Raw genomic sequence first — 23691 nt, 5'->3', positions numbered from 1 at the left:
GGAGAAAAAGCTCAAAATCCAAGAGATATTTGTTAACCCATGTTCCTAGCATTATTCACAAGAGCCAAAATGTGGAAGCAATCCAAGTATCTATTTACGGAAGAATGGATAAATAAATATGGTATATGTGTATACACATACAATGAAATATCATTCAACTGTAAAATGGAAGGAAATTCTGACCCACTCTACACCATAAATAACCCTTGGAGATATTATGCTACGTGAAATACAGCAGTCACACTTATATGAGAGCTACCCAGAGCAATAAATTCACAGACAGGAAGTAGAGTGGTGGTTGCCAGGGACTGGGGGGATTGAGGAAACATGGAGCTGGTGTTTAATGGGCAGAGAGTTTCAGTTTTGCAAGATGAAAAGAGGTCTGTGGATGGATGCTGGTGATGGTTACACAACGCTATGAATATACTTCATGCCACTAAACTATATACTTAAATACGGTTAAGATGGTAAATTTTATGTTATATGTATTTTGCCACATTCTTTTAAATACATTTTTTTCAAAAGATAAAAATTTTAAAGCACTTTTTAGAAAAAATTCTGAAGAACAAAAAAGTGGTAATAGCATCTCAAAACCCAGAAAAAGATCAAATCTCTGAAAATAATTTATTACCAGAATGAGAAGAAAAAAAAAAGTAGAAGCTTTTTTGGCATCCTCAATAAGGTACAGGAAATTATGACCTCTATGAAATAGGGGCAAAAATCCAAAGAAGAAAAAAAGCTGAGACAGAAGAACAACAGCATAAAATGGGAAAAAATAAAGGTAAATCTGGAAGACAAGTTGAAATGCAAAGGGAGCTGGGGGGGATGTGGCAATGTTGCAGGGAACGTAAAGTTGAAAGAGCAAAATTCAGATTTGCATTGTAGGTAATAGAAGTAGAACTGGCACTAGAGAAAACTGAATCAGCAATGGGGAGAATAAACACGAGACCCGATCTTTGAAGTCAGAATAAAAGATGAAAGTTATGAAAATAAGGAGAGATAAAGAGGAGAGAGAATTGAATTTGAGCTAAAGAACTATAGGTATTCCTGAGGATTAAAGCCAAAGCGAATGGAGCCGAAGATGAGATAGCTCTACCTGGGGGGAAGAAACAAAACAAAACACTTGGAGGCTGAAAAAAATATATTGTTAAAAAGTGTTTATCGTGTTCCAGGTAAACTGAATGAAAAGAAATTCATAGCTAGTCACATTCTGGCAAAATTTTAATTGTAAAGAACACATTAGGAACATTATCAAAGAATTGACTTCTCAAAAAAAGGTCTGGGAACAAACAATTTATCAGTGAGTTCTTCCAAACTTCTAAGTAAAAAATAACTTCCATGCTTTATAAACTGTTGCAGGAATAGAAAAAGCTGGAATGAGTCTCAATTCGCTCTCTGAATTCAGTTTAGACTAATAGAAAAGCTATCAATGAAAGCACGGAAAATAAGCTATAGATCATTCTCAATCATGAATATTTTATTAGGATATAAATATTCTCCTATAACACTGACAACAGAATAATACAAAAGAAAAATCTACCATCTACTACCATGAGGATAGGGTAATTCCAAGAATACTATAATAATTAAAATAATGAATTCTATTACAGTACAATGGGTTCAGTATATATAATCTCAGTACATACTGAAAAGTTACTCAGTAACATCCCCAAATCCTAATTTTAAAGACTTAAAATGTTGAAATAAAGGAATGCTTTATCCAAATGATAAGTACTACTTATGTTAAAAAATATCAAGCATCATAGTCTATGGGAAAAATCTTAGAGATTTTCCTATTAAAATACAGAACAAGATAAATATATTCATTGTCATAATTGTTAATAATCATAATCATTCTTCTGAAAATTTTGATTAACTCATAAGGCAGAAAACAGAAATAAGAGCTATACTTATTATTTGTAAATAACATTAGATAGCTCCAAATCCAAGAGAACCAATGATAAAACCCTTAAGATTAATAAAGAATTCAATAAAGTGACCAGATAAAAATATTCCACAATATTTTCCTAAATTCCAGCAACAAACAGAGGAGATAATGGTGAAAACATCTCCTTTACATTACTAATACCCTCTAAAATAAAGTTCATGAACAGGGGTGCCTGGGTGGTTCAGTCAGTTAAGCATCTGACTTCAGCTCAGGTCATGATCTTGGGGTCCTGTGATTGAGCCCTGCAATCAAGCCCCATACCCCACATCTGACTTCCCACTCAGTGAAGAGTCTGCTTCTCCATCTCCCTCTGACCTCCCTCAACTCGTGTGCGAGCTCTCTCTCTCTCAAATAAATGAAATCTTAAAAAAAAAAAAAAAAAGCTCATGAACAAACAAAACACAATAAATATTGTGGAAAAATTCTAGCAAGAAATACATAGGTCTTGGGGCGCCTGGGTGGCACAGCGTGATCCCAGCATTATGGGATCGAGCCCCACATCAGGCTCCTCCGCTATGAGCCTGCTTCTTCCTCTCCCACTCCCCCTGCTTGTGTTCCCTCTCTCGCTGGCTGTCTCTATCTCTGTCAAATAAATAAATAAAATCTTTAAAAAAAAAAAAAAAGAAATACATAGGTCTTTAATAAAAAAAACACGAAAAGATTACTGAGATGTATAAAAGATGTTTTGAATTAAGAGAAATAAGTCCTGTATGAGAATAAATTTTATAAATATGTAAATTGTCTACAATTCAACTTATAGATTTAATGTCTTTCCAACTAAGATCCCAATGAGATTTTTTTGGCAGGGGTTGGGGGTATCTTCGCAAAATAAAACTAAAGTTCGTGTCGTAAAATAAATAGATGAGAAAAATATAACCAAAAAATAGACTAGAACTTCCCCCTATCAAACATTAAAATACCTATTAAGAAGCTTTAGAACTAATTAACGAGTATAGCAAGATTGTAGGTTATATGATCAATATATGAAAATCAATTGTATTTCTACACACTTACAATGAACAATCCAAAAATGAAATTAAGAAAATTCCATTTACAATAGTATCAATGAAAATAAGATACTTAGAAATAAATTTAACAAAAAGCACCAGATCTATACTCTGACAACTATAAAACATTGTTAAAAGAAATTAAAGAATGCATAAATAAATGGCAAGATATCTCATATTCATGGGTTGGAAGACTTCGTATTATTTAGATGGTACTACTCTCCAAATTAATATACAGATTCAACACAACTGCTATTAAACTTCCAATGTCTTTTTTTTTCCCAGAAATTGACCAGTTGAGGGGCACCTGGGTGTCTCAGTTGGTTAAGTGGCCAACTCTGTGTTTCAGCTTAGGTCATGATCTTGGGTTGTTAGATTCGGCCCCCCATCAGGCTCCATGCTGGGTGGAGGAGCCTGCTTGGGATTCTCTCTCTCTCCCTCTCCCTCTGCCTCTCCCCTTTCCCACTCCCCCACTTAAAAAAAAAAAAAAAGAAAGAAAAAGAAAAGAAAAAAGAAAAGAAATTGATAATCTGATCCTAAAATTCATATGGAAATGCAAGGGAGCCAGAATATCCAAAACGATCTCTAAAAAGAAGAACAAAACTGGAGAACTCGCACTTCCCAATTTCAAAATTTACAACAAATCTACAGTAATCAAGACTGTATAGCACTGGCATTAGGACAGACATACAGATCAACTGAATGACATTGAGAGTCCAAAAATAAATTCATACTTTAATGGACAGTTGATATCAACAAGGGTGCTAAGACACTTCAACAGGAGAAAGAATAAATCTTTTCAAAGAATAATCTTTGGGGTGATGAAATGTTGTGCTGGAACAACTGGCCTTCTACATGCAAAATAAAGCTGGAGCTCTACCTCACACCATATATAAAAATTAACTCAAAATAGATCAAAGAACTAAAACTATAAAACTCTTAGGAGAAAACATAGACATAAATCTTCCTGACTTTGGATTAAGCAATCGTTTCTTAAATATGACACTAAAAGAACAAGAAACAAAAGAAAAAACAGACAACTTCATCAAAATGAAAAGCTTTTGTTCTTCAAAGACACTATCAAGAAAATGGAAGGGAGGGGCGCCTGGGTGGCACAGCGGTTAAGCGTCTGCCTTCGGCTCAGGGTGTGATCCCGGCGATCTGGGATCAAGCCCCACATCAGGCTCTTCTGCTATGAGCCTGCTTCTTCCTCTCCCACTCCCCCTGCTTGTGTTCCCTCTCTGGCTGGCTGTCTCTATCTCTGTCAAATAAATAAAATCTTAAAAAAAAAAAAAAAAAAAAAGAAAAGAAAATGGAAGGGAGCCTGAGCGGCTCAGTCGGTCAAGCATCCGACTCTTGATTTCAGCTGAGGTCATGATCTCGGGATCCTGAGACAGAGCCCCAAGTTGGGCTCCTCACTCAGCAGGGAGTCTGCTTGAGATTTTTCTCTCTCTCCCTCTCCCTCTGCCACTCTCCTCTCTCACACACCCTCTCTCTAAAATAAATAAAGCTTTAAAAAAAAAGAAAATGGAAAGACAAGCCACAGAACAGGAGAAAATATTTGCAAATTATAAATCTGATAAGGGACTTCCATCTAGAATATATAAAGAACTGTCACAGCTCAACAATAAAAAAAAAAAGACAACCCAACCAAAAATGGGCCAAGAATCTAAGCAGCCATTTCTCCAAACAAGATAAACAAATTGCCAATAAGCACGTGAAAAAATAATCTCATTAGTCACTACAGAAATGTAAATCAAAACCACAATGAGATGCTGCCCCACCCACAGGATGACTACAATGAAAAGACAGTAACAAGTGTTGATAAGGATGGAGAGAAATCAGAACCCTCATACCATGCTGGTGGGAATGTAAGATGTTGCAGCTACTTCAGAAAATAGCTTGGCAGGTCTTCAAAAAGTTGTGCGTAGAGTTACCATATGACCCAGCAACTGCACTCCTAGTTAAATACTCAAGATAACTGAAAACATATGTCTCCACAACGTTCATAGCTGCATTATTCACGATAACCAAACCACAGAAACACCCCAATGTCCGTCAGCTTGATGAAGAGGTAAACAAAATGTGGTATATCCATACAATGGAATATTTTTCAGCCACAAAAAGAAATGAAGTATTGATCACATGCCTGGATACAGAGATGGATGAGTCCTGAGCACATCATGCGAACTGAAAGAAGCCAGACACAGAATGCAACCTAGTGTATGATTCCATTTATATGGAATGTCCAGAACAGACAAATCCAAAGAGACAGAAAGTGGATTAGCGCTTGTCAGGGGCTGGGGGGAGGGGAGATAGGGAAAAACTTCTGATGAGTCATGAAAATGCCTTGGTAAATTCGATAGTGTGACAGATGCACAAGTTTGCCAATACGCTAAGACCCACCCAACTGTCCACTTTGTAAGGGTGAATCTTATGCAATGTGAACTATATCTCAATTTTCAAAACTACTGAAACCTAAAATAATTACACTGGCGCTCTGTTAGTACATTCCTGAAGAAAACAACAAAACGGATCCCAAATAACGTGAAAAGATTTAACGTATCATAAAAGAAGCAGGTCTGTTTATAAGAACATGTGTGTTCATAGAGAAATACACAGAAATGTTAACAAGCATTGCGTCTGGGTGGTACACTTGTGGGTGATTTTTATTTTCTTCTTTTTATTTTTTGTATTTTCTAAATTTTCTACAATGAGTCAGAACAAAAATAAACATGTTTTTTTAAAAACAAAGTGCGTCAGTGTATAATTAAGTCCCGGGCTCCGGAGTGCTGAGATGAGGGAGGCCGGCAAGGGAGCTCTCCACGGAGCCGGCACAGGGAAGGCGCTGGGGAAGGAAGGACCGGAGAGCCAGCAATGGAAGGAGACGCACGGCTTTGTGTCACCTCTATGTCCCACCTTTCCGGATCTTCTGCCTAAGCCGTCACCAGGCCCCGGCCATGGAATCTCATGGCCGTGGGCCTCCTCTTAAGCCCAGAGCCATTGCTGTGGCCTCGGCCCTATCCTGCAGTGGCCTAACTGGCCTCACTGTCCCCCTTCAGCTAGGTCCATTGTGCCCTCTCAAAGCCATAGGTTTGTCTCTGTGAAAACCCTGCAGTGACCTCTGTTGCCTCCGAGACAGTCCCCGGCTGGTCGTCGAAGGCTCCAGCCTTCCCTGCAGGTCATCTCACAGGCAGGTTGGCACATGGTGCTGCAAGCTAGGGAAGCTAGGCCCGTCCCAAGCAAAGCCGCTGTTCCCTGCATCCAGCGTTACACCTCCCATGCCTCTGTTCTGCTGCCTCCACACCCCGCTCAGGCTCCTCCCCTCCTTTGACCTCCACCTGTCCACCTTTTAGTCTACCTTCCATGCCCGAGTGCGGTCTCTTGCACGGAGCTCTGCTGATCGTCCCAGCCACAGGGCATCCCACACACCCTGAGGCTCTCCTTTCATCTCAGCAGCTGGGATGTCAGGCTGCCGGGACTACCAGCATTGTGACTCCGTGCAGCCTGATGGCCACAATTAGAATCAGATGACATGGGTTCTCTAAAGCCCTAAAAGCTTTGGGAAAGATAGCTGTAGCTCTGTGCATATGTATTTAGAGGCCCTTTATGTTCAGCGTCTCCTTCCTGCCCTTGCTCTCGGTTCCACGCGGAGCTACACAGCTGTGCTACCGGCATAGTGACGTTCCCCCTTTGATGTGAGAGGGAATCAAGGACTGTGCTCTTTATGTGTTCAACCTCCATGACAAGACTGATCCAGAAATGCTCTTGGTAGATTCTCATTTTATGAAAGACCCCAGCTTAGCTGGACCACGTGGAGATGACCATGACCTCGGAGGATGAATTTGGGTTTGAAAATCCTGAGACAGATGTGGAAAAGTTCAGGTGTCCACAGGAAATGGTAGATTACACTGCAGATAAGAAAACGGTCTATGCATAACGTATCAGACCCCCCCCCTTTTTTTTTTTTACTGAGAGAAGACTCAGACGATACTGCCAAGTGTCTGGAAGGGAGAATGCATTTTGGCATCATTGCTTTCTTGGACAGCGTCATTCTGTTGGACTTGTATTTAAATTATCTAAGTATTTTGTCCTTTAAAAATAAATAAATAAAACCAAAAAAGAAAAAAAAAGGAAACTAGGTTGTCAAACTTCTCACCTCTGCAGAGTAGAAGTTCGATGTTAGACAGACACAGATTTGAAATCTCAGCTCTGATGCTCGGTGCCATGGAGTACTTGGCACAGCGTCTGACACTGCAGGAGCCCAGCAAGTGTTAGCTGCCCCCTTCCCACTGCACTCTGGACCAGCTGTATTCTATCATGTACTGTTCGTGACTGTGCCCTGTACGTCCCGATTGTAAGGTGCTCACCATGGGTCTGCATGATGAAAGGGATACAGGATGGGTGAGACACACTCACTCATTGCAGGGTGACAACCTGAAAGGACCACTCCTGGGGTCAGGAGTTGGGGGAGAACCTATCCCTCTCTGGTAATCTAGTTTTGTGGCAGAGCCCGGTAGGGTGTGGAGGACCATAGTCCTAGCCTCCAGAGTCTATCTTGCTCAGCTCCTCCCAGCCAGGGTTTCTTTGAGCCACCCAAATCATCCTCCTCAGGTCCCCTCACTAGTGCAAAATGATGACACTGCAGGAGACAATTATGGAATTTAGTCTTATAATAAGACCACTATTTACTGCGTGCTTGGGATCTACCTGGTGGAGATTCTATCTGTTACCTATACATTACCCCGTGAGCCTTCCTAACAATCACTTTCTCATCCCCAGTTTACAGTCTACGAAGCCAAGGCTCAGAACAATTCACCCATGACCCTTAATCTAAGAAATGGCAGGGCCGGCTTCCAAAGAAAAGCAGCAGCTATTTCCAGAGAAAGACCCTAAAATCACAAGCCACCCTCTGAGCTGAAGGGAGACAGATTCTCTGGGCCACCACAATCTAGAGCCCCAGACTGAGCCAAGACTCAAAGAATGCTAGACCTGTGCCAGGGTCTTCCCAGGCTGGATACATGAGGGTTTTGATTAAGGGGTCAGTGAGAGAGCCCATGCTTGTGCCTGGCACAGCACCAGGCACCCAGCAAATGCTCCCTAAGACTTAATTTCCTTTTGCCTTCTGACTTCCCAGACTCAGAGCAGCTTGGGCCCAGTCAGATTCAGAACACTTGTCAGGTCATACTATGGAAGAGATGAACCAAGAAGGGTAGCCATCTCCCCTGGGCTAGGCATGCAACCCTTTCTCAGAACTTTTCAGACTTGCCAGAAGGTGACCACTGAGTGTCCCTATACCCACCCCACCCCACGCCCCAGTTCTGAAACCAGATCTCTAGACAGTACCTAAAGAGTATTTATTGTCTGTACCCACACCCTGTCCCTCTCCACCAATCTGAAATCTGATGAGCTTCTCCTCTAAGTCCTGCAAAGACAAGAAGAGTTCTGCTTGAGTCTTTCCTTCTCTGCTCCGGCTAGGGCCTCCCCTCCTGCCCTCCTGGTTATGAAGACTGAGGATCCCTGCTTCAGGTACCTAGTGTTTCTCATGTGCCCACTGGGCGCAGAGTTAGATGGACTCGGTGTAGGAGGATTTCCTGGAGAGATGAATGTGGCATTGATATAGGAAGTAGAGAGGCAAGGTTTGGCAGAAAGGAAGAGGAAAAACATCCTAGTCTGAGAAAGAGCTTACGTCCAAGCTTGGGGGTAGAAGAGGACAGGTTTGGGGAGCTAAGGGGAGGTAGGGGTCAGTGACTTTGCTGGAGTGGGTGGAAAGCAGGGACACCAACATGAAAGCAGATAGAACTCAAATGAAGATTTGCCCCAGGTAGTCCTTGGGGGTCTGTGGGTGGCTTCTGATCAGAGAAGCAAGATTACTTACACAGTGCTGTCTGGGGACTTGGAGGAGCCTTGGGCCTCACCCTTCACCACACCCCCTCTGATCCATTCTGCCTCAACAAACAACAGAACTAAGAACCCAGGGACTACTTAGTTCCTTCCAGCCTCCCCAGCACCTCCCCTACCCCACACACCAGACAGTGCTCTCCCATTCAGTCCCCTTTCCCTCTCTTGGCTCCCACCTCCTCTCTCCTCCAGGTGGGCCCCTCCCCTGCACTCCAGATGTTCCGAAGGAGTTTTTACTATAAGGCCCTTCAGGCCCCAGGTTAGCAGATGTGCAGCTGAAAAGCAGGTTAATGGGGGCCAGGGGAGCCCGCTGAGGCTGAGGCTGGGGGCCGAGGCAGCTGCATTGGCCCAGAAGGCCTCGTGGCTCCCTGAGGAGGCCTAGCAGCCTCGTTCCTGTCGGCTGCAGCTGACAGAGCAGGAAAGAAAGGGGAATGGGCTGCGGGGCTGTCCCAGCTGGGGAATAGAGCCTCCTGACTCCCTGGCTGGGATGAATCCGGGCTTTCCTCTTCATCCCCACCCCCACCCCACGCTGGAGCTCTGGAAATTATGAATGCCCCCCGGGTAGTCAGCCTGAGAAGTCAGCTTCCCCAGCCCCTGCTGCTTTATTTTACTAAGAGTTCCATGCCCCACAAGGGCCAAGGGCTGCCGGCACAGCGATCAACCCTAAGTAGCAGGTAGTTCTAAATAATGTTATTCTTGGCTCTGGAAGGTATGACATGGGTTTCAAAAAAAAATAAGTTTACTTCCCATTTCTGTTTTATTTAGGTTGATACACACACTAAAGTGCAGCCCCTGAAAACATGCCATCCGATGGTGGGGGCTATGGTCTCACACACCCCTCCTCTCGGTGCACACACAGCACAGAGGGCACCCACACACGGCCAAAGCCACAGTGTGTCTGTATCAGGCTGTAATCTGCGTTCCTCTCACTTTAAACCCCTTGGGTCACCTCCATGCTCTCACTCCTTTCTGAGCTCTGTCTGCTATCCTACCTCCCCTAAAAGCGACAGGAGAGGGCAGGAAGGGCCGTCGTCCCCTAGACTTCCCGCCTTTCTCAGGGCGGCTCCAATGTTCTCTGGAAGCACCCACAGGCAGGTGGGAGGCAGTGAGCGGTGGTACAAAGCGTGGGCATCAGAATCAGACACACTCGAGCTTAAATCCCAGCCCTCGGTCGCACAAACTGTGTGTTACTGAGCAAATTACTTCAGCTCTCTGACCCTGTCTCCTCATTCATTCATTCGCACCCTCACAAGCAAAGACGTCCAGGCGCCTGCTACATGCCCGGCACTGTACTAGGTGTGGGGAATCCTGAATTAAACAAATGGATCCAGTCTCTACCCTCACAGAACTCAGAGTGTACTCTGTAGAAAGGAATGTGGACAAGGAAACAGGAAGGGAATAGAATTGCAGGCTGCTCTGTGAGTGCATTGTGGGGGCACCAGGATGGATGGATTGGGGGGGTCAGAAAAGGCCTCCCGCAGGAGGAGGCATTTAAGCTAAGGCCTAATGGGTGAGTGGGACTTGGGTCGGTAAGCAGGAGAAATAGGAACGAGTGTTCCAGGAACACTCAGGAACACGGGCTGCAGGCCCAGGGGAGCCACGCATCGTTCCCTCCAGCTCCTGCAAAGGCGGGAGGGTGAACCAGGGGGAGGAAGGCAGGAGCCAGTGGCAATTTGTAGCTGAGCCAAGGAGTTTGGGCTTTGTCTTGGGGTAATTGGGAGCCCCTGAAGAATTTTAAGTAGGGGAGTGACATGATCAGATTTGTGTTTTAGGACCCACGTAACTGCGATGTGGGGGACAGATTAAGGTAACTTCGGAACGGACACGGGGGGCCATTTGGAGGCTGCTGCTGCAAGCCAGGCAAGAGATGGTGGCAGGCAGATGATGGGGCGCAGGGGAGGAAAGGCAGGAGGACTTATTTCCAAGCAATCCGGATGTACAGTCCCTGGGACTTGACCGATGAGATGTGGGAGTGGTGAGAGTCAAGGAGGACTCCAAGTCCCTGGATGAGGGAGTGACACGAACGGTGGTGCCATCTCTTGGGACAGCGCATGCTAGAGAAGGACTGTCCGCAGGAGGGAAGATGACGAACATGTGCGAAATGTTCTGTGTGAGGTACGTTTGGCTCATCTAAGTGGAGATTCCACTGGGCAACTCACGTGCCAGTCTGGGCTGGAGAGGGTGACCCGGGACCATCAGTGTGGAGGGGAACTGAGCCCACAGGCAGATAAGAAACTGCCTGGGGGGGCGCCTGGGTGGCACAGCGGTTAAGCGTCTGCCTTCGGCTCAGGGCGTGATCCCGGCGTTGTGGGATCGAGCCCCACGTCGGGCTCCTCTGCTATGAGCCTGCTTCTTCCTCTCCCACTCCCCCTGCTGTGTTCCCTCTCTCGCTGGCTGTCTCTATCTCTGTCAAATAAATAAATAAAATCCTTAAAAAAAATTTAAAAAAAAAAAAGAAAAAGAAACTGCCTGGGGACAAACTGAGGAGCACACAGAACAAAGGGACAAGGAAAGAGCCCCCCCCCCACATTCTGCCATTTATAGGGTGGGCAGGGGGAGAGGCACCTGTGAAAAAATTGCGGAGTGGCCAGAGAGGTAGGGGAGAAGCAGGAGACCAAGTTCCGTGCACACGAGCCGCAGGAAGAGAGGACTTGGAGGAGAGTGTCAACACTAGCACATGCTGCTAGAAGATGGCATGAGATAAGTTCTGGAAAGAGCATGTTGCACTCAGAGAAGGTCCAGTGACCTCGGTAAGAACCATTCTGATGGTCTAAGAGGCCCACAGAAGCTGGACTGAAGGTGACAAAGTGGAGGCAACTGGTGGGGACTGGAAGCAGGGGAGGGGAGAGGAGAGAGAGCAGCAGCTGGAAGGGGCCTGGGGCAGGGTCCTGGTCGTACTGGCCGGCCGGCTGCTGATGGCACCTGGTGTGATGTCTGGCATATGGGAGAGGCTCCGGGAAAGTCCCTTCCCTCTTTCCCTCCCTTCCGTCTCCTGCCTTCTTGCCTTCTCTTCCCTCAGTCTTGTCCCATACTGTCGCCTTGACACTGAAGAGAGGCATGGGGCCAAGGTCACCTCTGCTGGATGGTCCTCTGTGGCCCCCAACCCCACAAAGGGGCTGCATTCCCACTTGCAAGGTGATCAAGACAGGACATCCTGAAAAAGCCCCTGAAGAAAGAGTTCATTTCTTCTAGGAGACACAGGGAGAGGGGAGAGAGCTGGGATGGCCAAGCTTGCCCTTTTTCCTCAGGGAAGAGATTGCTTTGCAAGGGGACAAAAGTGACCTCCTCTCCAGGGGCTGCCAGGGCCCCCCAAGGCTCAGCAACCTTTCAACAGCCACCACCCCAGAGCAGCTCGCCCTCACCAAGCACTGTGAGCCTTCTCTCCTCCCTCTCATCACCCAGGCCCCTCCAAGGTCCCCAAAGGTCCTCCTGACTAGCTCATTGTTGGAGTGATTTTATTTAAGGGTGACAGGGGAAGGAATTGGCTCCCAGTCCAAAAGCAGGTGTTAGGGCTAGAGAGGGGAGAGAAGTCACCCTGGTGAGAGAGTCTCCCAGGGGGTCATATTCCAGAACAACTGCTCTTAGAGCCATCTGGTTGAAGAGGTCACAGAGGTTCATAAATAGATCGTCCCCTTTCAGAGCCAAAAAGCATCTGTTGGCCTGACCTGGGTTCCAGCTAGCTGCAGCCCTGCCACTAACGCACTGGGTGACACCGGGAGAGTTGCCTCCCCTCTCTGCTGCCTGGTTTCCTCACCTGTGGAAGAGGCACTTGGACTGGGTGACCCCGCAGCACCTTCCAGCTGGGTATTCTAAGGTCCTGTGGTCTGGGGTGGGCAGCCTCCACCCACGTAGCCTCAGCCGGTGGCCAGAGCAGGAGCCCGGTGCGTTCACAGCCTTTTCCGGTTGGTGTGTGGATCCCCACACTCCAGCAAGCGGCTGGCAGCCACCTTGGCTCCAAAGGCTCATAAACGGGTGGAAAATTACTCATAGACTCTCGGAAAAGACCACACTTTCCCAGACCCTGACAGTCTTCTCTCACTGGGATGGAGGATGGCGGCAGGCTGGGGAGTGGGGAGCGGGCGGCTGGTGTGGCAGGGGCGCAGCCAGGGACGGCTGGCTTCAGGCACACAGGCACTCTCTCCACCTCTTCCTGGCTCTGATCTGAGCCTTCTCTTAACTCCTCTCTGGACTATTCCAAGGCTTCCGTGGCAAAGACTTTTGACAAGATGTTGTGAGCTCCCAGAAAATGTCAAGAGTGGATCGGAGTGAGATGGGGCCAAATCCCTTCCTGCCCCCAGGCCAAATGTGGCGAGTGTGATTCCAGAGGACTTTCAGAACAAAGTGCTTTACACTTTCCCCGTCCCTGTGGTTTTAGGCAGCTGGGAAGTTCTTCCCAAAGTCTAACCATTGTGTCTCCACCTGCATCCTCCAAGAGATCCTCTGGTACAGCTCATTGCCTCTAGGTGGGTCCACAGTCAAACCATTCCAAACCTCGCATTTCTACCCTACAGGTGCCAAGGGAAGATGGGGACGTAAAAGGGGCTTTAAAGCTTGAGAACTTTGCATAGAAAGTCCTTAGGGCCTAGGGGATAAGGGCAGGCGTGAATGGACGTGGACGACTGGGAATGATCATGGCCCATCTTAACTGAGGTTGGGAGAGGGGCACGGTGCCCCAGAAGCTCCTGGACAACAGAACAGTGATTCTCAAATTGTAATTGTGTACAGATAGCCTTGAAGGTAAAAGGGTAGGTCTTGTTAAAATGCAGATTCAGATCATTGGAGCTTGAGAGAGGGCACTGCCAACACGTGCCATGGCTCCCCAGTGCTGCTGGCCTATGAGCCACGCTTGGAGTAGTGAGGGTCAGAACAGTGGTTCCCAAATCTGGCTCTGCCTCAGATAGCACCTGGGAGGACTCTTTCTCACATCTGGAGTCCTGGGCATCTGCCTTCAAGATTCCTAGTCAGGCGCTATGAGAAATGGCTGGGGCATTTTGTAAGCTTCCCTAAGTGTTGTGAAGCAGACGACCGTGGGAACCAGACCTCTGGGGTCCCTCCCAGCTACGGGCTTCATCTGCATCGTCTAGGATGGTGGGCTTGGAATTCGGGTGAACTATTTATCAATTCTATGATCAACTCCCCAATCCTTAATTTTCTCTTCTATAAAATGGAAATCATAGTACTTCCTGTAGAAATTTGTCACAAGGAACAAAGGTGATACCTGCTAAGCATTAGCCTAGGGCCAGGTACACAGTAAGCATTCAACAAACATTAACCACCAGTAGGATTCTAATCACACCCTTACTGGGCTTCACCTGGTTTTCATCATTTTGGCCAACTCCCATTTTGCTCTTACACACTAATTTTGTATCATGTCCACTTGCACTGACCTTCTGTCTTGGAAGCTTGAGACCGTGGTGTATGGGAGGGGCGGAGTGAAGGTGGGCGTCTGGTGTGTGTGATATTCCCACATCAAACCATGAGCTGACGAAAGGCGGGCTTTTGTGTTATGACTGATCTCAGTAACTTCCAGCCAGGCATTCCGGCACTGAGCAAAGCCTGAACAAACAAACCAATGGGGAAGGATGGAAGGGTGGAAGGGTGGAAGGGTGGAAGGATGGAAGGATGGATGGATGGACAGATGCCAGGGGCTAGATCTCCTCTTTCCTCTGGACATACCGAGGACGCAGGCCAGGGCTCTGCCCTGATGTCAGCTGCTCAGAGAGGGCATTAATACAAGTGGATGGAAACTTGCCTCTGTCTTCTCCCCACCGGGGAGGGGGTCACCCAATTCTTGGCTCTACCTGGGGCCCATGTGCACCTAAATCACATCTGAGTCATTGGGTCCCACACCCCGACCCAGGGTACTCCTGCCTCTCTCAGATCTCTTGGGCCTAAGCCTCGAAGAGCTCCATGGGACTCAAGGGGCAGGCGGGTGGGGAGACCCACAAGTCTGGACTGAGGTGTTCCTCCTGGGGCTGAGGCACCACGCTGCTCCTGGGTGGCCCTGCTTGGGCCGGCTCTATCCCAGACCAGCATTTACAGCTGAAAAAACCTCCACAGGATCCCAGGACCCAGCCCACCACGGACACTCTCCTAGAGTCTCCTGGAGCCAAATTACCCATGTTCAGAGCTTCATCATATGCAGGGGGCTGCCCGCGTGCCCGCCCACCCACCCACCTCAGAGCAGCCTCTGCCCCAGACGAATGTAGTAATCAACTCCCGGAACCTTGGGGAGATCCAAATACGGTAGCATATAATCATGGAGCCTGAAATAGCTGTGCCAGGGAGGCCATCTGCCACCTCATGCGTCCCTGGGGACCCCTCAGCTGGGCCCCACAGCACGGCTGGGCCTCAGGGCCCTTTCTGGCAGGCAGGCAAGTTTGGGTGGGACTGACAAGATTCACTAGATCACCTGAAGGGCTCAGGGGCAGCTTGGGGGGGCTTCTCCATGCAGACTGGGCATCTTTGGGATGGGACTTGGATCAGAACTACCTGGACCTCAGGGCCTTTTTCTCCCTGGGCCTGCCAGCCTTGGGCTTTACTTTGCCAGATGGCCACACAGCTGGCTCATGGGCTACTGCCCTCTGTAAGCCTCCTGTTCTCATTCTGACCTGACCCTCGGCTCTTTACCCCATGTGCTCTCCCTGAGGCTGCAGGCTCACTTGCCCTTCTCTGCTCTCCCTCTTATTCCTTGTGGCTGGTTGGAGAGGGGCTCCCTAAAAGGTAAGTCCATGTCCTAACTCCCAGAACTTGTGAAGGAGAACTTATCTGGCAAAAAGGTCTTTGCAGTTGTGATCAAGTCAAGGCTCTTGAGATGAGATCATCTGGATTGTCTGGGTGGGCCCTAAATCTAATGACAAGTGTCCTAACAGGAGACCACAGAGAGACACAAAGAGAAGAGAAGTCCACGTGAAGATGGAAGGCAGAGACTGGGTGATGCGGCCACAGGGAATGCTGGCTACCAAGAGAAGCTGCAAGAGGCCCTGTCGACACCTTGATTTCAGACTTCTGGGCTGCAGAACTATGAGGGAAAGAACTGCTGTTGTTTTAAGCCACCCAATTTGCTATGGCGGCCCAAGAAAACAAATAGATCTCTTTTCTCCAGGACTGATTCTTAATCTTCAGTGTTCATGGAATCCCCTGGTGGGCATCTTAAGACACAGACTGCTGGTCTCTTTGGTCCACAGATTCTGTTTCAGTAGGTCCAGGGTGGGGCCTGAGAATTTGCATTTCCCAGGTAATACTTATGCTGCTGGTCCAGGGACCACACTTCCAGAACCACTATTCTACAAGTTCTATTCATGACTGTGTTGGCCCATTCTCTCCCTCAAAGGCCCATTCTCTCCCTCCTTCCTTGTCTCCCCCAGTGATGTCCTCCTCCTGCCACCGGTGCTCAGGAGAGCAGAGAAAATGCCTCCTTGAGGGAATTCTCCAGTCTTAGGCATTACTGGCTCTTTCTCTTGAAATCACCCTGGCCTTCCACTGGGGCCTTTCAGAGATTTGCTTCAGGGAGGCTGTGAGTGGTATGGTAAGTCATGGTTGGGCTCTTCTGTTCTCACCACAAGAAGACCCTACTTAGTTCCCCCCCTGACTCCATCTCTAACTCACTGGGGATTCTTGAGCAGAGGACCCCCCTCCCCCGCCGTACCTTCCCTCTCAGGTGGGTCTGTAAAATGGGCTATAAATGCTGGTGCAACTCCTTGCAAGGGTGAAATAGAAAAGCTGTTCCAAAGGCGCTTAGGTGGCTCAGTAGGTTAAGTGTCCAACTCTTGATTTCAGCTCAGGTCATGATCTCAGGGTCGTGGGATCAAGCCCTGCTTTGGGTTCTGCGTTCAGCAGGGAATCTGCCTGAGATTTTTCTCCCTCTGCCTCTGTCCCTCCTGGCTGCTTGTGCTCTCTCTCTCTCTCAAATAAATAAATAAATCTTAAAAAAAAAAGAAAAGAAAAGCTGTTCCTCATGAAAAGTTTCTAGAAAGATCTTAATGCTCTTCAGTAGGTGATTATTAGGGACAACCAGCCTCAGGCCCTCTCTCTTTGGGGGTTATGATCAAAGCCAGTGGTCTTTAGGGATCAATGCTCATGCCAGAGTGTCAGCAGCCCTAGCTCCCCAGGCAACCGATACTCTCTCCTTGTTATGGACTGAGTGTGATGGATTTAGGAGGTGAGGCCTTCAGGAGGTGATTAGGATTAGGTGAGGTCACAAGGGTGAAACCCATGTGAACGGGCTTAGTGCCCTTGTAAGAGTCAGGACAGAGCCTGCTTCCTGTCTCTGCTCTTCCAGACGTGAGGGGGCAACCAGAAGTCGCCAGTCTGCAACTCAGGAGAAGACCCTCATCCCCCTACTCAACCATGTTGGCAAGCTGACCTCAGACTTCCAGCCTCCCAAACTGTTGGGAGATGAATTTCTGCCAGTTACGAGCCACGCTGTCTATGGTGCTTGGTGAGAGCAACAAAAACTGGCTCCATTCAACCCTAGAACTGCCAGAGTAAGGGCCACAAGAGCCTAGTCCTGGCTTCTCGGGCATCCCCCAGCAGAATGAACCACCCAAAGCCAGCCCTGGGAGCAGGCGCTCTGGAAACACCTTGGTCCCCAGAGCCCCAGCGATGACGCAGTCCTCAGGGCTTGTCGTCGGCTCACTCAGCAGCCTCAGAACGCCCTTGAGAGGCAGCCCAGCACCACAGTTATATGCGTGGACTCTGAGCCAGGCTGCCTGAGTTTTGGACCATGGCCCTGCTACATACTCACTGTAATAACTTTCATCAAGTCACATCACTCTCCCTGTGCCTCAGTGGTCAGCTCCTCTATAAAATGGGGCAGTGAGACTACCAGTAGTAAGCATCCCAGAGGAGGACTGCGAGGAGTAAGAGAGGTAAGAAGGATAAAGACCTCACACACAGCACACAAGTGCCTTCTAAGGGCTGGTTATTATTAGTCTGGCTGTGGTCATCCATCTGGGGGGACAACTGTCCCTTGGAGGGGGGTCAGATGTATGGGATGAGGGGGACCTACTCAGAAGCCCCTTGCTTTCACCTTTTCTGATCCTTGTCCTCATAGAACTGGCCTCTGACACTGGCCAGAATGGTTTAGCCATTTTCTCCTGGAGAAGTCTGAGTCTTTCCTCCTCATCCCCCCTCACAAATTCCCAGGAGACTGGAAGGGTTCAAGGAGAATGCTCTCCATTGCACAGAGATAAACTGAGACCCAGAGACAGCAAGCACACAGCAATCATAAGCGACTGAGGAACAGGGCCAGTAATCCCATTAGGGCGTTCTTGTATCTCTGGAGCTTGACACCTTTCTCTTGGGACACCTGTCTGCTAATCAACTCGTTTGACCCTCCCACTTTAGAGATAGGGAACCTTGGGCTCAGAAAGGGAGACTTGACCATGGCCTCACTACTAGTTAGTGACAGAGCCAGGACTTAAATCCAGGTCTCTGGATCCTAAAGCATGTATCTTAGAAGACGCATTAAGAGATAGAGGTTAAGAACATGGTACTTTGGGGGCACCTGGATGGCTCAGTCGGTTAAGCATCCGACTCCTGATTCCAGCTCAGGTCATGATCTCAGCGTGATGAGCTCGAGCCCCTGATGAGCTCCATGCTGGCCATGGAGCCTGCTTAAGATTCCCTCTCCCCTTCTCTCTCTGCCCCTCCCCCTCTGCTCCCTCCTCTTGCACATGCACATGCACACACACACTTTCTCTTTCTCTCAAAAAAAAAAATGGTACTTTGGAATTAGAGCTCAAATAGAATGCCAGCTCAGTTACATCCTAGCTGTGGGATCTTGGGCAAGTTGCTTAACTTCTCCGGCCTTTATTTGCCCCTTTTATAAAATGGGAATGATAGAAGAGTAGCTTCTATCCCAAAATGGGATTTCAGGATTAAATGAGATATGAATGTGCATTTTGAAGTATGTTAAGTGGGAGCCACTACTCCCTCCCCACATCACCCTGAGCCCAGCTGCCTTCCCATGCACACAGGTACACCCCACACACACACACACACCCCTCTCCAGCCCCGACTTCTCCAACTCTACCCCCTCAGCGGCAGGCAGCCAATGTGTTTTAGATTGGCTGGCTCGCGCTGAAGGACTTGTGGTGCTTCTAACTTGGGTTTCAGTTTGGAATCTGGCACCACTCTTGATTAATTTCCCCAGCTCGGCACAATGTTGGCCAGTTTCATGTGGCTATCCTTTGCAATTATGCATTTCTCCCCGTAGGGTATCCAGGATTGGGCTGTTTTCCTGTTTTCTCCCCTTTATTCCTGCCACTGTGCTTTTCTGATTCTTCTCCAGGGATCAGCCAGCCTGCACTTCCCGGGCCCCACCCCAGCCCCATCCTGAGGTCTTTCTGGGCTGTTTTTCTGCTTTTCCATGCACTCTCCCCCTGGCCCTGCCTCACCCCCACCCAGTTTCTATTTTCCCCCAGGCTCCGCTGGCTTCCCGTGGTTTCTCTTGGCCTTGGCTCAAGCCTGGCGTGACACATCTGGCATTGCCATCCTCTCCCTCCCACACTGGTCGGGGAAGAAGCAAGTGTATCCAGGGAGGGGGTATTGTGGAGCTGGGTGCTACCCACCCAGGTGCCAAGCCAAACAGCCTGTGTACCATGCCCAGCTGGTCACCTAGGGCCCCATCCCCTAAACCCAACCCCACTCCTGACTAATCCAAACCCACTTTCTCTTCCCCAGTGTCTGGTTCTAGCTGGTAGAAGGTGAAGCAAAGGACTGAACCTTCACTGAGGTTCCAGGAATGTCCACAAGAGTTTGTGAAGGGACCCTGCCTTTTGGTGGCAAGGAATAGCCTTTCCCAGAGCCCTGAGCCCCTGGGTGGGTCTGGCCTGCTCTGGGGAGGATGTACCATCCCCAGGAGAGATATGGGCAGGGATATTTCTCCTATATACTGCCTTCCTGATCCACTGACTTCCTACAAGAAGGAGGAAATTTCCATTTGTTTGTATTTATCAGGAAGGAGAGAGGGCCATCCGGTGATAGGCACCAAAAGTGACTTCCCTTGAGCCATGATGGGAAGGGCACGGCAGAACAACACTGGGGTACAGCCCTGCCTTCCCCACTCATTAGCTTTGACCGTGGAATAGTCTCTGAACTTACCTGAGCCTCTATTTCCTCATCTGCCAACAGAGGAGGCAATTATGAAGGAGTTTTTGTGAGATGAAGTCAGATCACACACACAAAACATCTCATGTAGCGCTGGCACACAGAGGGGCTCCTAAAATTGTCATTGGCTCCCACCCTCCCCTTTCAGCCTAGCAACCTGGGCTGGTTTTATTGTCTCTGTCTGAGATGGAGGAACCTGAATTAGTAGGACAGAGCCTCACTTAGAGGTCCCCAGCTTCCAAAAGCTCAGGATATAACACCCACCAAATCGAACATTCGAGTTGGGTTATGCACTCCTCCTCTTCTCCCCAAAACACACACACACACACACACACTGATGTCCTGCAGGTGGGGTGACCCCCTTTCCAGTTTGTCTGAGATGCTTGGTCACCCTACCCACAGGTACCTCAGCAGGTCCAAAGGGACCTCAGTGTCTCCCCTCTCCCTGTGCCCCTCCCCAGAGCACTCATCCTCCGGGGGTCACTACTCACTTACACTCTTACTGGGCTCTCACCATGTGCCAGGCTCTCAGCAACCAGCCTCTCTGTCCACCCAGATGTGGAAGCCAGAGACACGCCCATCAGCTTGACGCCTCCTCCCCTTCAACTCCACCTCCAGCCCGCACCACAAGCACTAGTAATAACTGTAGTAGCAGCAGCGAAAGGTACTGCTTTTTTATGTATATTAACTCATTTCATTCTATTTTATTGAGATACACAAACACCACCTCCACTTTACCAATAAAGAAAAGAAAGCAGAGAGGTGAACTAACCTGCTTAAGCCCTTACAGGAAGCAAGTGAAGGAGCCCACCCGGGACATCTGCTCCAGATCCTGACGACAGAGCATCTTGCTATTCCGATGCCTGCCTTTCTCCAGTTGCCATTAGGCTCCGTTGGTTCACCAGCCCCTTACTGGCTCCACACCCCCAGGCTGTCCTCCGTAACTACTGCCAAAGTAATCTTTCAGCAATGCAAGCTCTGTCACACTGCTCTCCTGCTGAAAATTCTCCTGTGGCCCAGGAGTGTTCAAATCCTTAGCAAGGTCCACGCCTACTCATTAGGCATTACCTCTTGCTAATTCCAGATCTCTCTCCACCACTGCCCCTCCCACCAGTCCCCCCAACACACACACAGTCCAGCCAAACTCACTTCCTTGCAAAGGTTTTAGAATTACTGGGTTCCTCATCTTTGTGTCTTTGCACGTGCCATTCCCTCTGCCTGGAATGTCCTTCCCTGATTCTTCGCCCCATTGATGCTTACTAATCCTTCAAGATGCAAGTCGGGTTTTGCCTCCGTGGCAAAGCCTCAAAAATAGATCAATGACAAGTTAAGTGAATAATATCATAATAGCCTCACCACACATCACTGCTGTGCAGAGTCTTCTTTTTACAAATCCCTCTCCTGTTTACTATATATTTGATCTTCCTGACAACCCTGTGAGATAGGCAGGGAAGATAATTACTCCCAACTCAAAGGTGGAAAAACTGAGGCACAGAGATGGTAAGGGACACAGTAGTCGGGATCAGAGCCAGGACGTGAAGCCAAGTTTTCTGCTTCACAAGACAGTGCTCTCCTCACAGGATTGCAAGAGCCAAAATCTGTTCATCTGCCTTAAAACTGTGGAAGTGGGGGACTGGGTCTCTGACCCCTGCCCTGACCCACCCAGACAATGGGGAGTAATAGGGCTGCAGGGAGAAGCCAATTACCTAGGTCCCCCAGCCACAGTGGCTGCCCATTTCTCAGAAAGTACAGAAGAAACTGCCTAAGAGCATCAAAGCATCATGCCTGGTCTGAAAGACAAGACCTTTGGAATTGCTAAGCAGGCAAAAGATGTGATTCACAATTAAAACAAAACTTAACCTTAAAAATAAGTGTGAAGTCCAGCAAAATTCTAATTTTTTTTCCCTTATGAATACCTCTTTGACGCTTTGGATGAAATGTCAAATTCTGCACACACGAACCCCTCCATTTTTGGCTGCCCCTGCTTTGTTGGTGCCCTAAGCAAATGTTTAGTCTGTGTTCGGGGGTGGAGACCAAGCACAGGATTTGCTGGCCTTTGATCTTCTGATGTTGGCCTCTAGGGAAATGCTGGGTTGCCTGCCCCGTTCAGTGGTGACCTGGATGGAGGGAGAAAAGATGTCCGGGGCCAGAGGCCCAGCATTTGTTGGGACAGAGGGTGGGAAGGTGAGAGAGTGAGTGGAGGCAGGAGCGGGCCAATCAGGCAGCTGGGGGGCGCTGGGGTTCAGACACAGGAGCAGGAGGGTAGGAGACAGCCAGGGCAGGGGTAGGGGAGGAAAGTCCTGACCATGGTTGGGTGTGGCACACATAGCTGGCCAGGGCCCCACAGCTGGACCCCTCTATTTATGGTGCAGTGGGGCCTGAATATGGGTTATAGGAAGGAAAGCCACTTTTCCACCTCCTTCATCCTTCCACCTGGATGGTGGACAGTTTAGAATCAGATACATCAATGGACTGGGCAGGGACCACAGCAGAACCCACAGGCCGAGGATGCCACGGGCCTTCGTCCTGACACAGTGCATGTTAACTGTGCCTCAGTTTCCCCCATGGTTAAATGTTATGCCCAGGCCTGTCTCTCAACTTTGATTTCTCCCAAAATATCCATTTACTCTCCCATCAGATACAGATATCCTTGAAAATTCAGTTGGTTCAGTGGGCCTGTATTAGGCACCTGCTAGGACCCAGGCCCCGCGACGTGCACTGCGTGAATAACACTCAGCACCTGGCCCAGAGGATTACAGCTGGCGAGCTTACATCACTAGACAGCACCTGTTTCTGCTTCCTCCCTTGGCCCGTCTTGCCTCCATGATGCCCCTACTGGGCAAGAAAGGAACTGCAGGGCTCCTCGACGAGATGGCTCTGTCCTGGGTGGCCAATGAGTCCCTGAATGCAGTCCCACCCACAAGTAGGGGAGATGGGTGTCTGAGCCTAGCCCCCCTACAAGCCCTGGGAGCTAGAGCAGGCTAGGTGGGGGGAGATAGCCCCTTCCTGGCACTTCTTTGGGTGGCACTCTGCCCCAGGCTCCATGGCAGAACGCCAGACACCCCAGGACCGCTGCCCCGGTGGCCCCACCTAGGGAGGTCCCATTCCCACAGTCCTCCGGTGGGGGCTTAGGGCCTTCCTTCCCGAATACACACGCAAATATACACGTACACACACTGACGACAACAAAAAACCCCGGAAAAACCAAAGCCCGGAGCGGCCTGCTCTCTGGAACATGGAGCGAGAAAGGGGGGCCCGCAGAAAGGAGGGGAAGCCGAGGCAGGGGGCCCGGGGCTGTGAGCCAGGCCCCAGGAAGCTGGCTCCCCAGCCCAGCCCTCCAGTGACTCACAGAGACTGAAGGCTCGGCAGCTCCCACAGCGCCTCCGCAGGGATTCCTCCCAGCTGGTTGTTCTGCAGCATCCTGTAAGGGGAGGGAAGGGCTTGGAGGACCCACGCAGCGTGCGCAGCTGGGGGGGTCCTCCCTCAAACCCCTGACCCACACCAGACCCCTCCCTCTCGCCCCAGCTTCCGAGCTCCAGAGAGCCCTGGTCCAGCGCCCTGCCCCGTTAGTGGTGGTTCAGAGGCTGCCGAGGAACTGTGGGCTGTGCACGGGGCTGGAGGGGTCTCAGAAGGGCCTCTGGGACGAGGCAGGGCTGACGAAGACCATGGGGACGAAGCAGAGAAGACATGTGGGGAACCAAGATGACCTGGAACTCAGACCAC

The 23691-nt window shown here is 49.0% G+C and overlaps 1 protein-coding gene across 1 annotated transcript in view; it reads right to left on the bottom strand.

Moving 5' to 3' along the window:
• Positions 1-23691, bottom strand: part of LGR6 (leucine rich repeat containing G protein-coupled receptor 6) — a 118004-nt gene that overhangs the window by 56818 nt on the left and 37495 nt on the right. Inside the window, exon 4 of the mRNA XM_057315721.1 lies at positions 23318-23389. Coding sequence (XP_057171704.1) covers positions 23318-23389 — 72 coding nt within the window. The remainder of the gene's footprint in view (positions 1-23317; positions 23390-23691) is intronic.

This window comes from Ursus arctos, unplaced genomic scaffold, assembly GCF_023065955.2.
Source record: "Ursus arctos isolate Adak ecotype North America unplaced genomic scaffold, UrsArc2.0 scaffold_2, whole genome shotgun sequence".
NCBI lineage: Eukaryota > Metazoa > Chordata > Mammalia > Carnivora > Ursidae > Ursus > Ursus arctos.
Note: the sequence above shows the minus strand (reverse complement) of the source record. Positions and strands in the feature narration are given on the sequence as shown.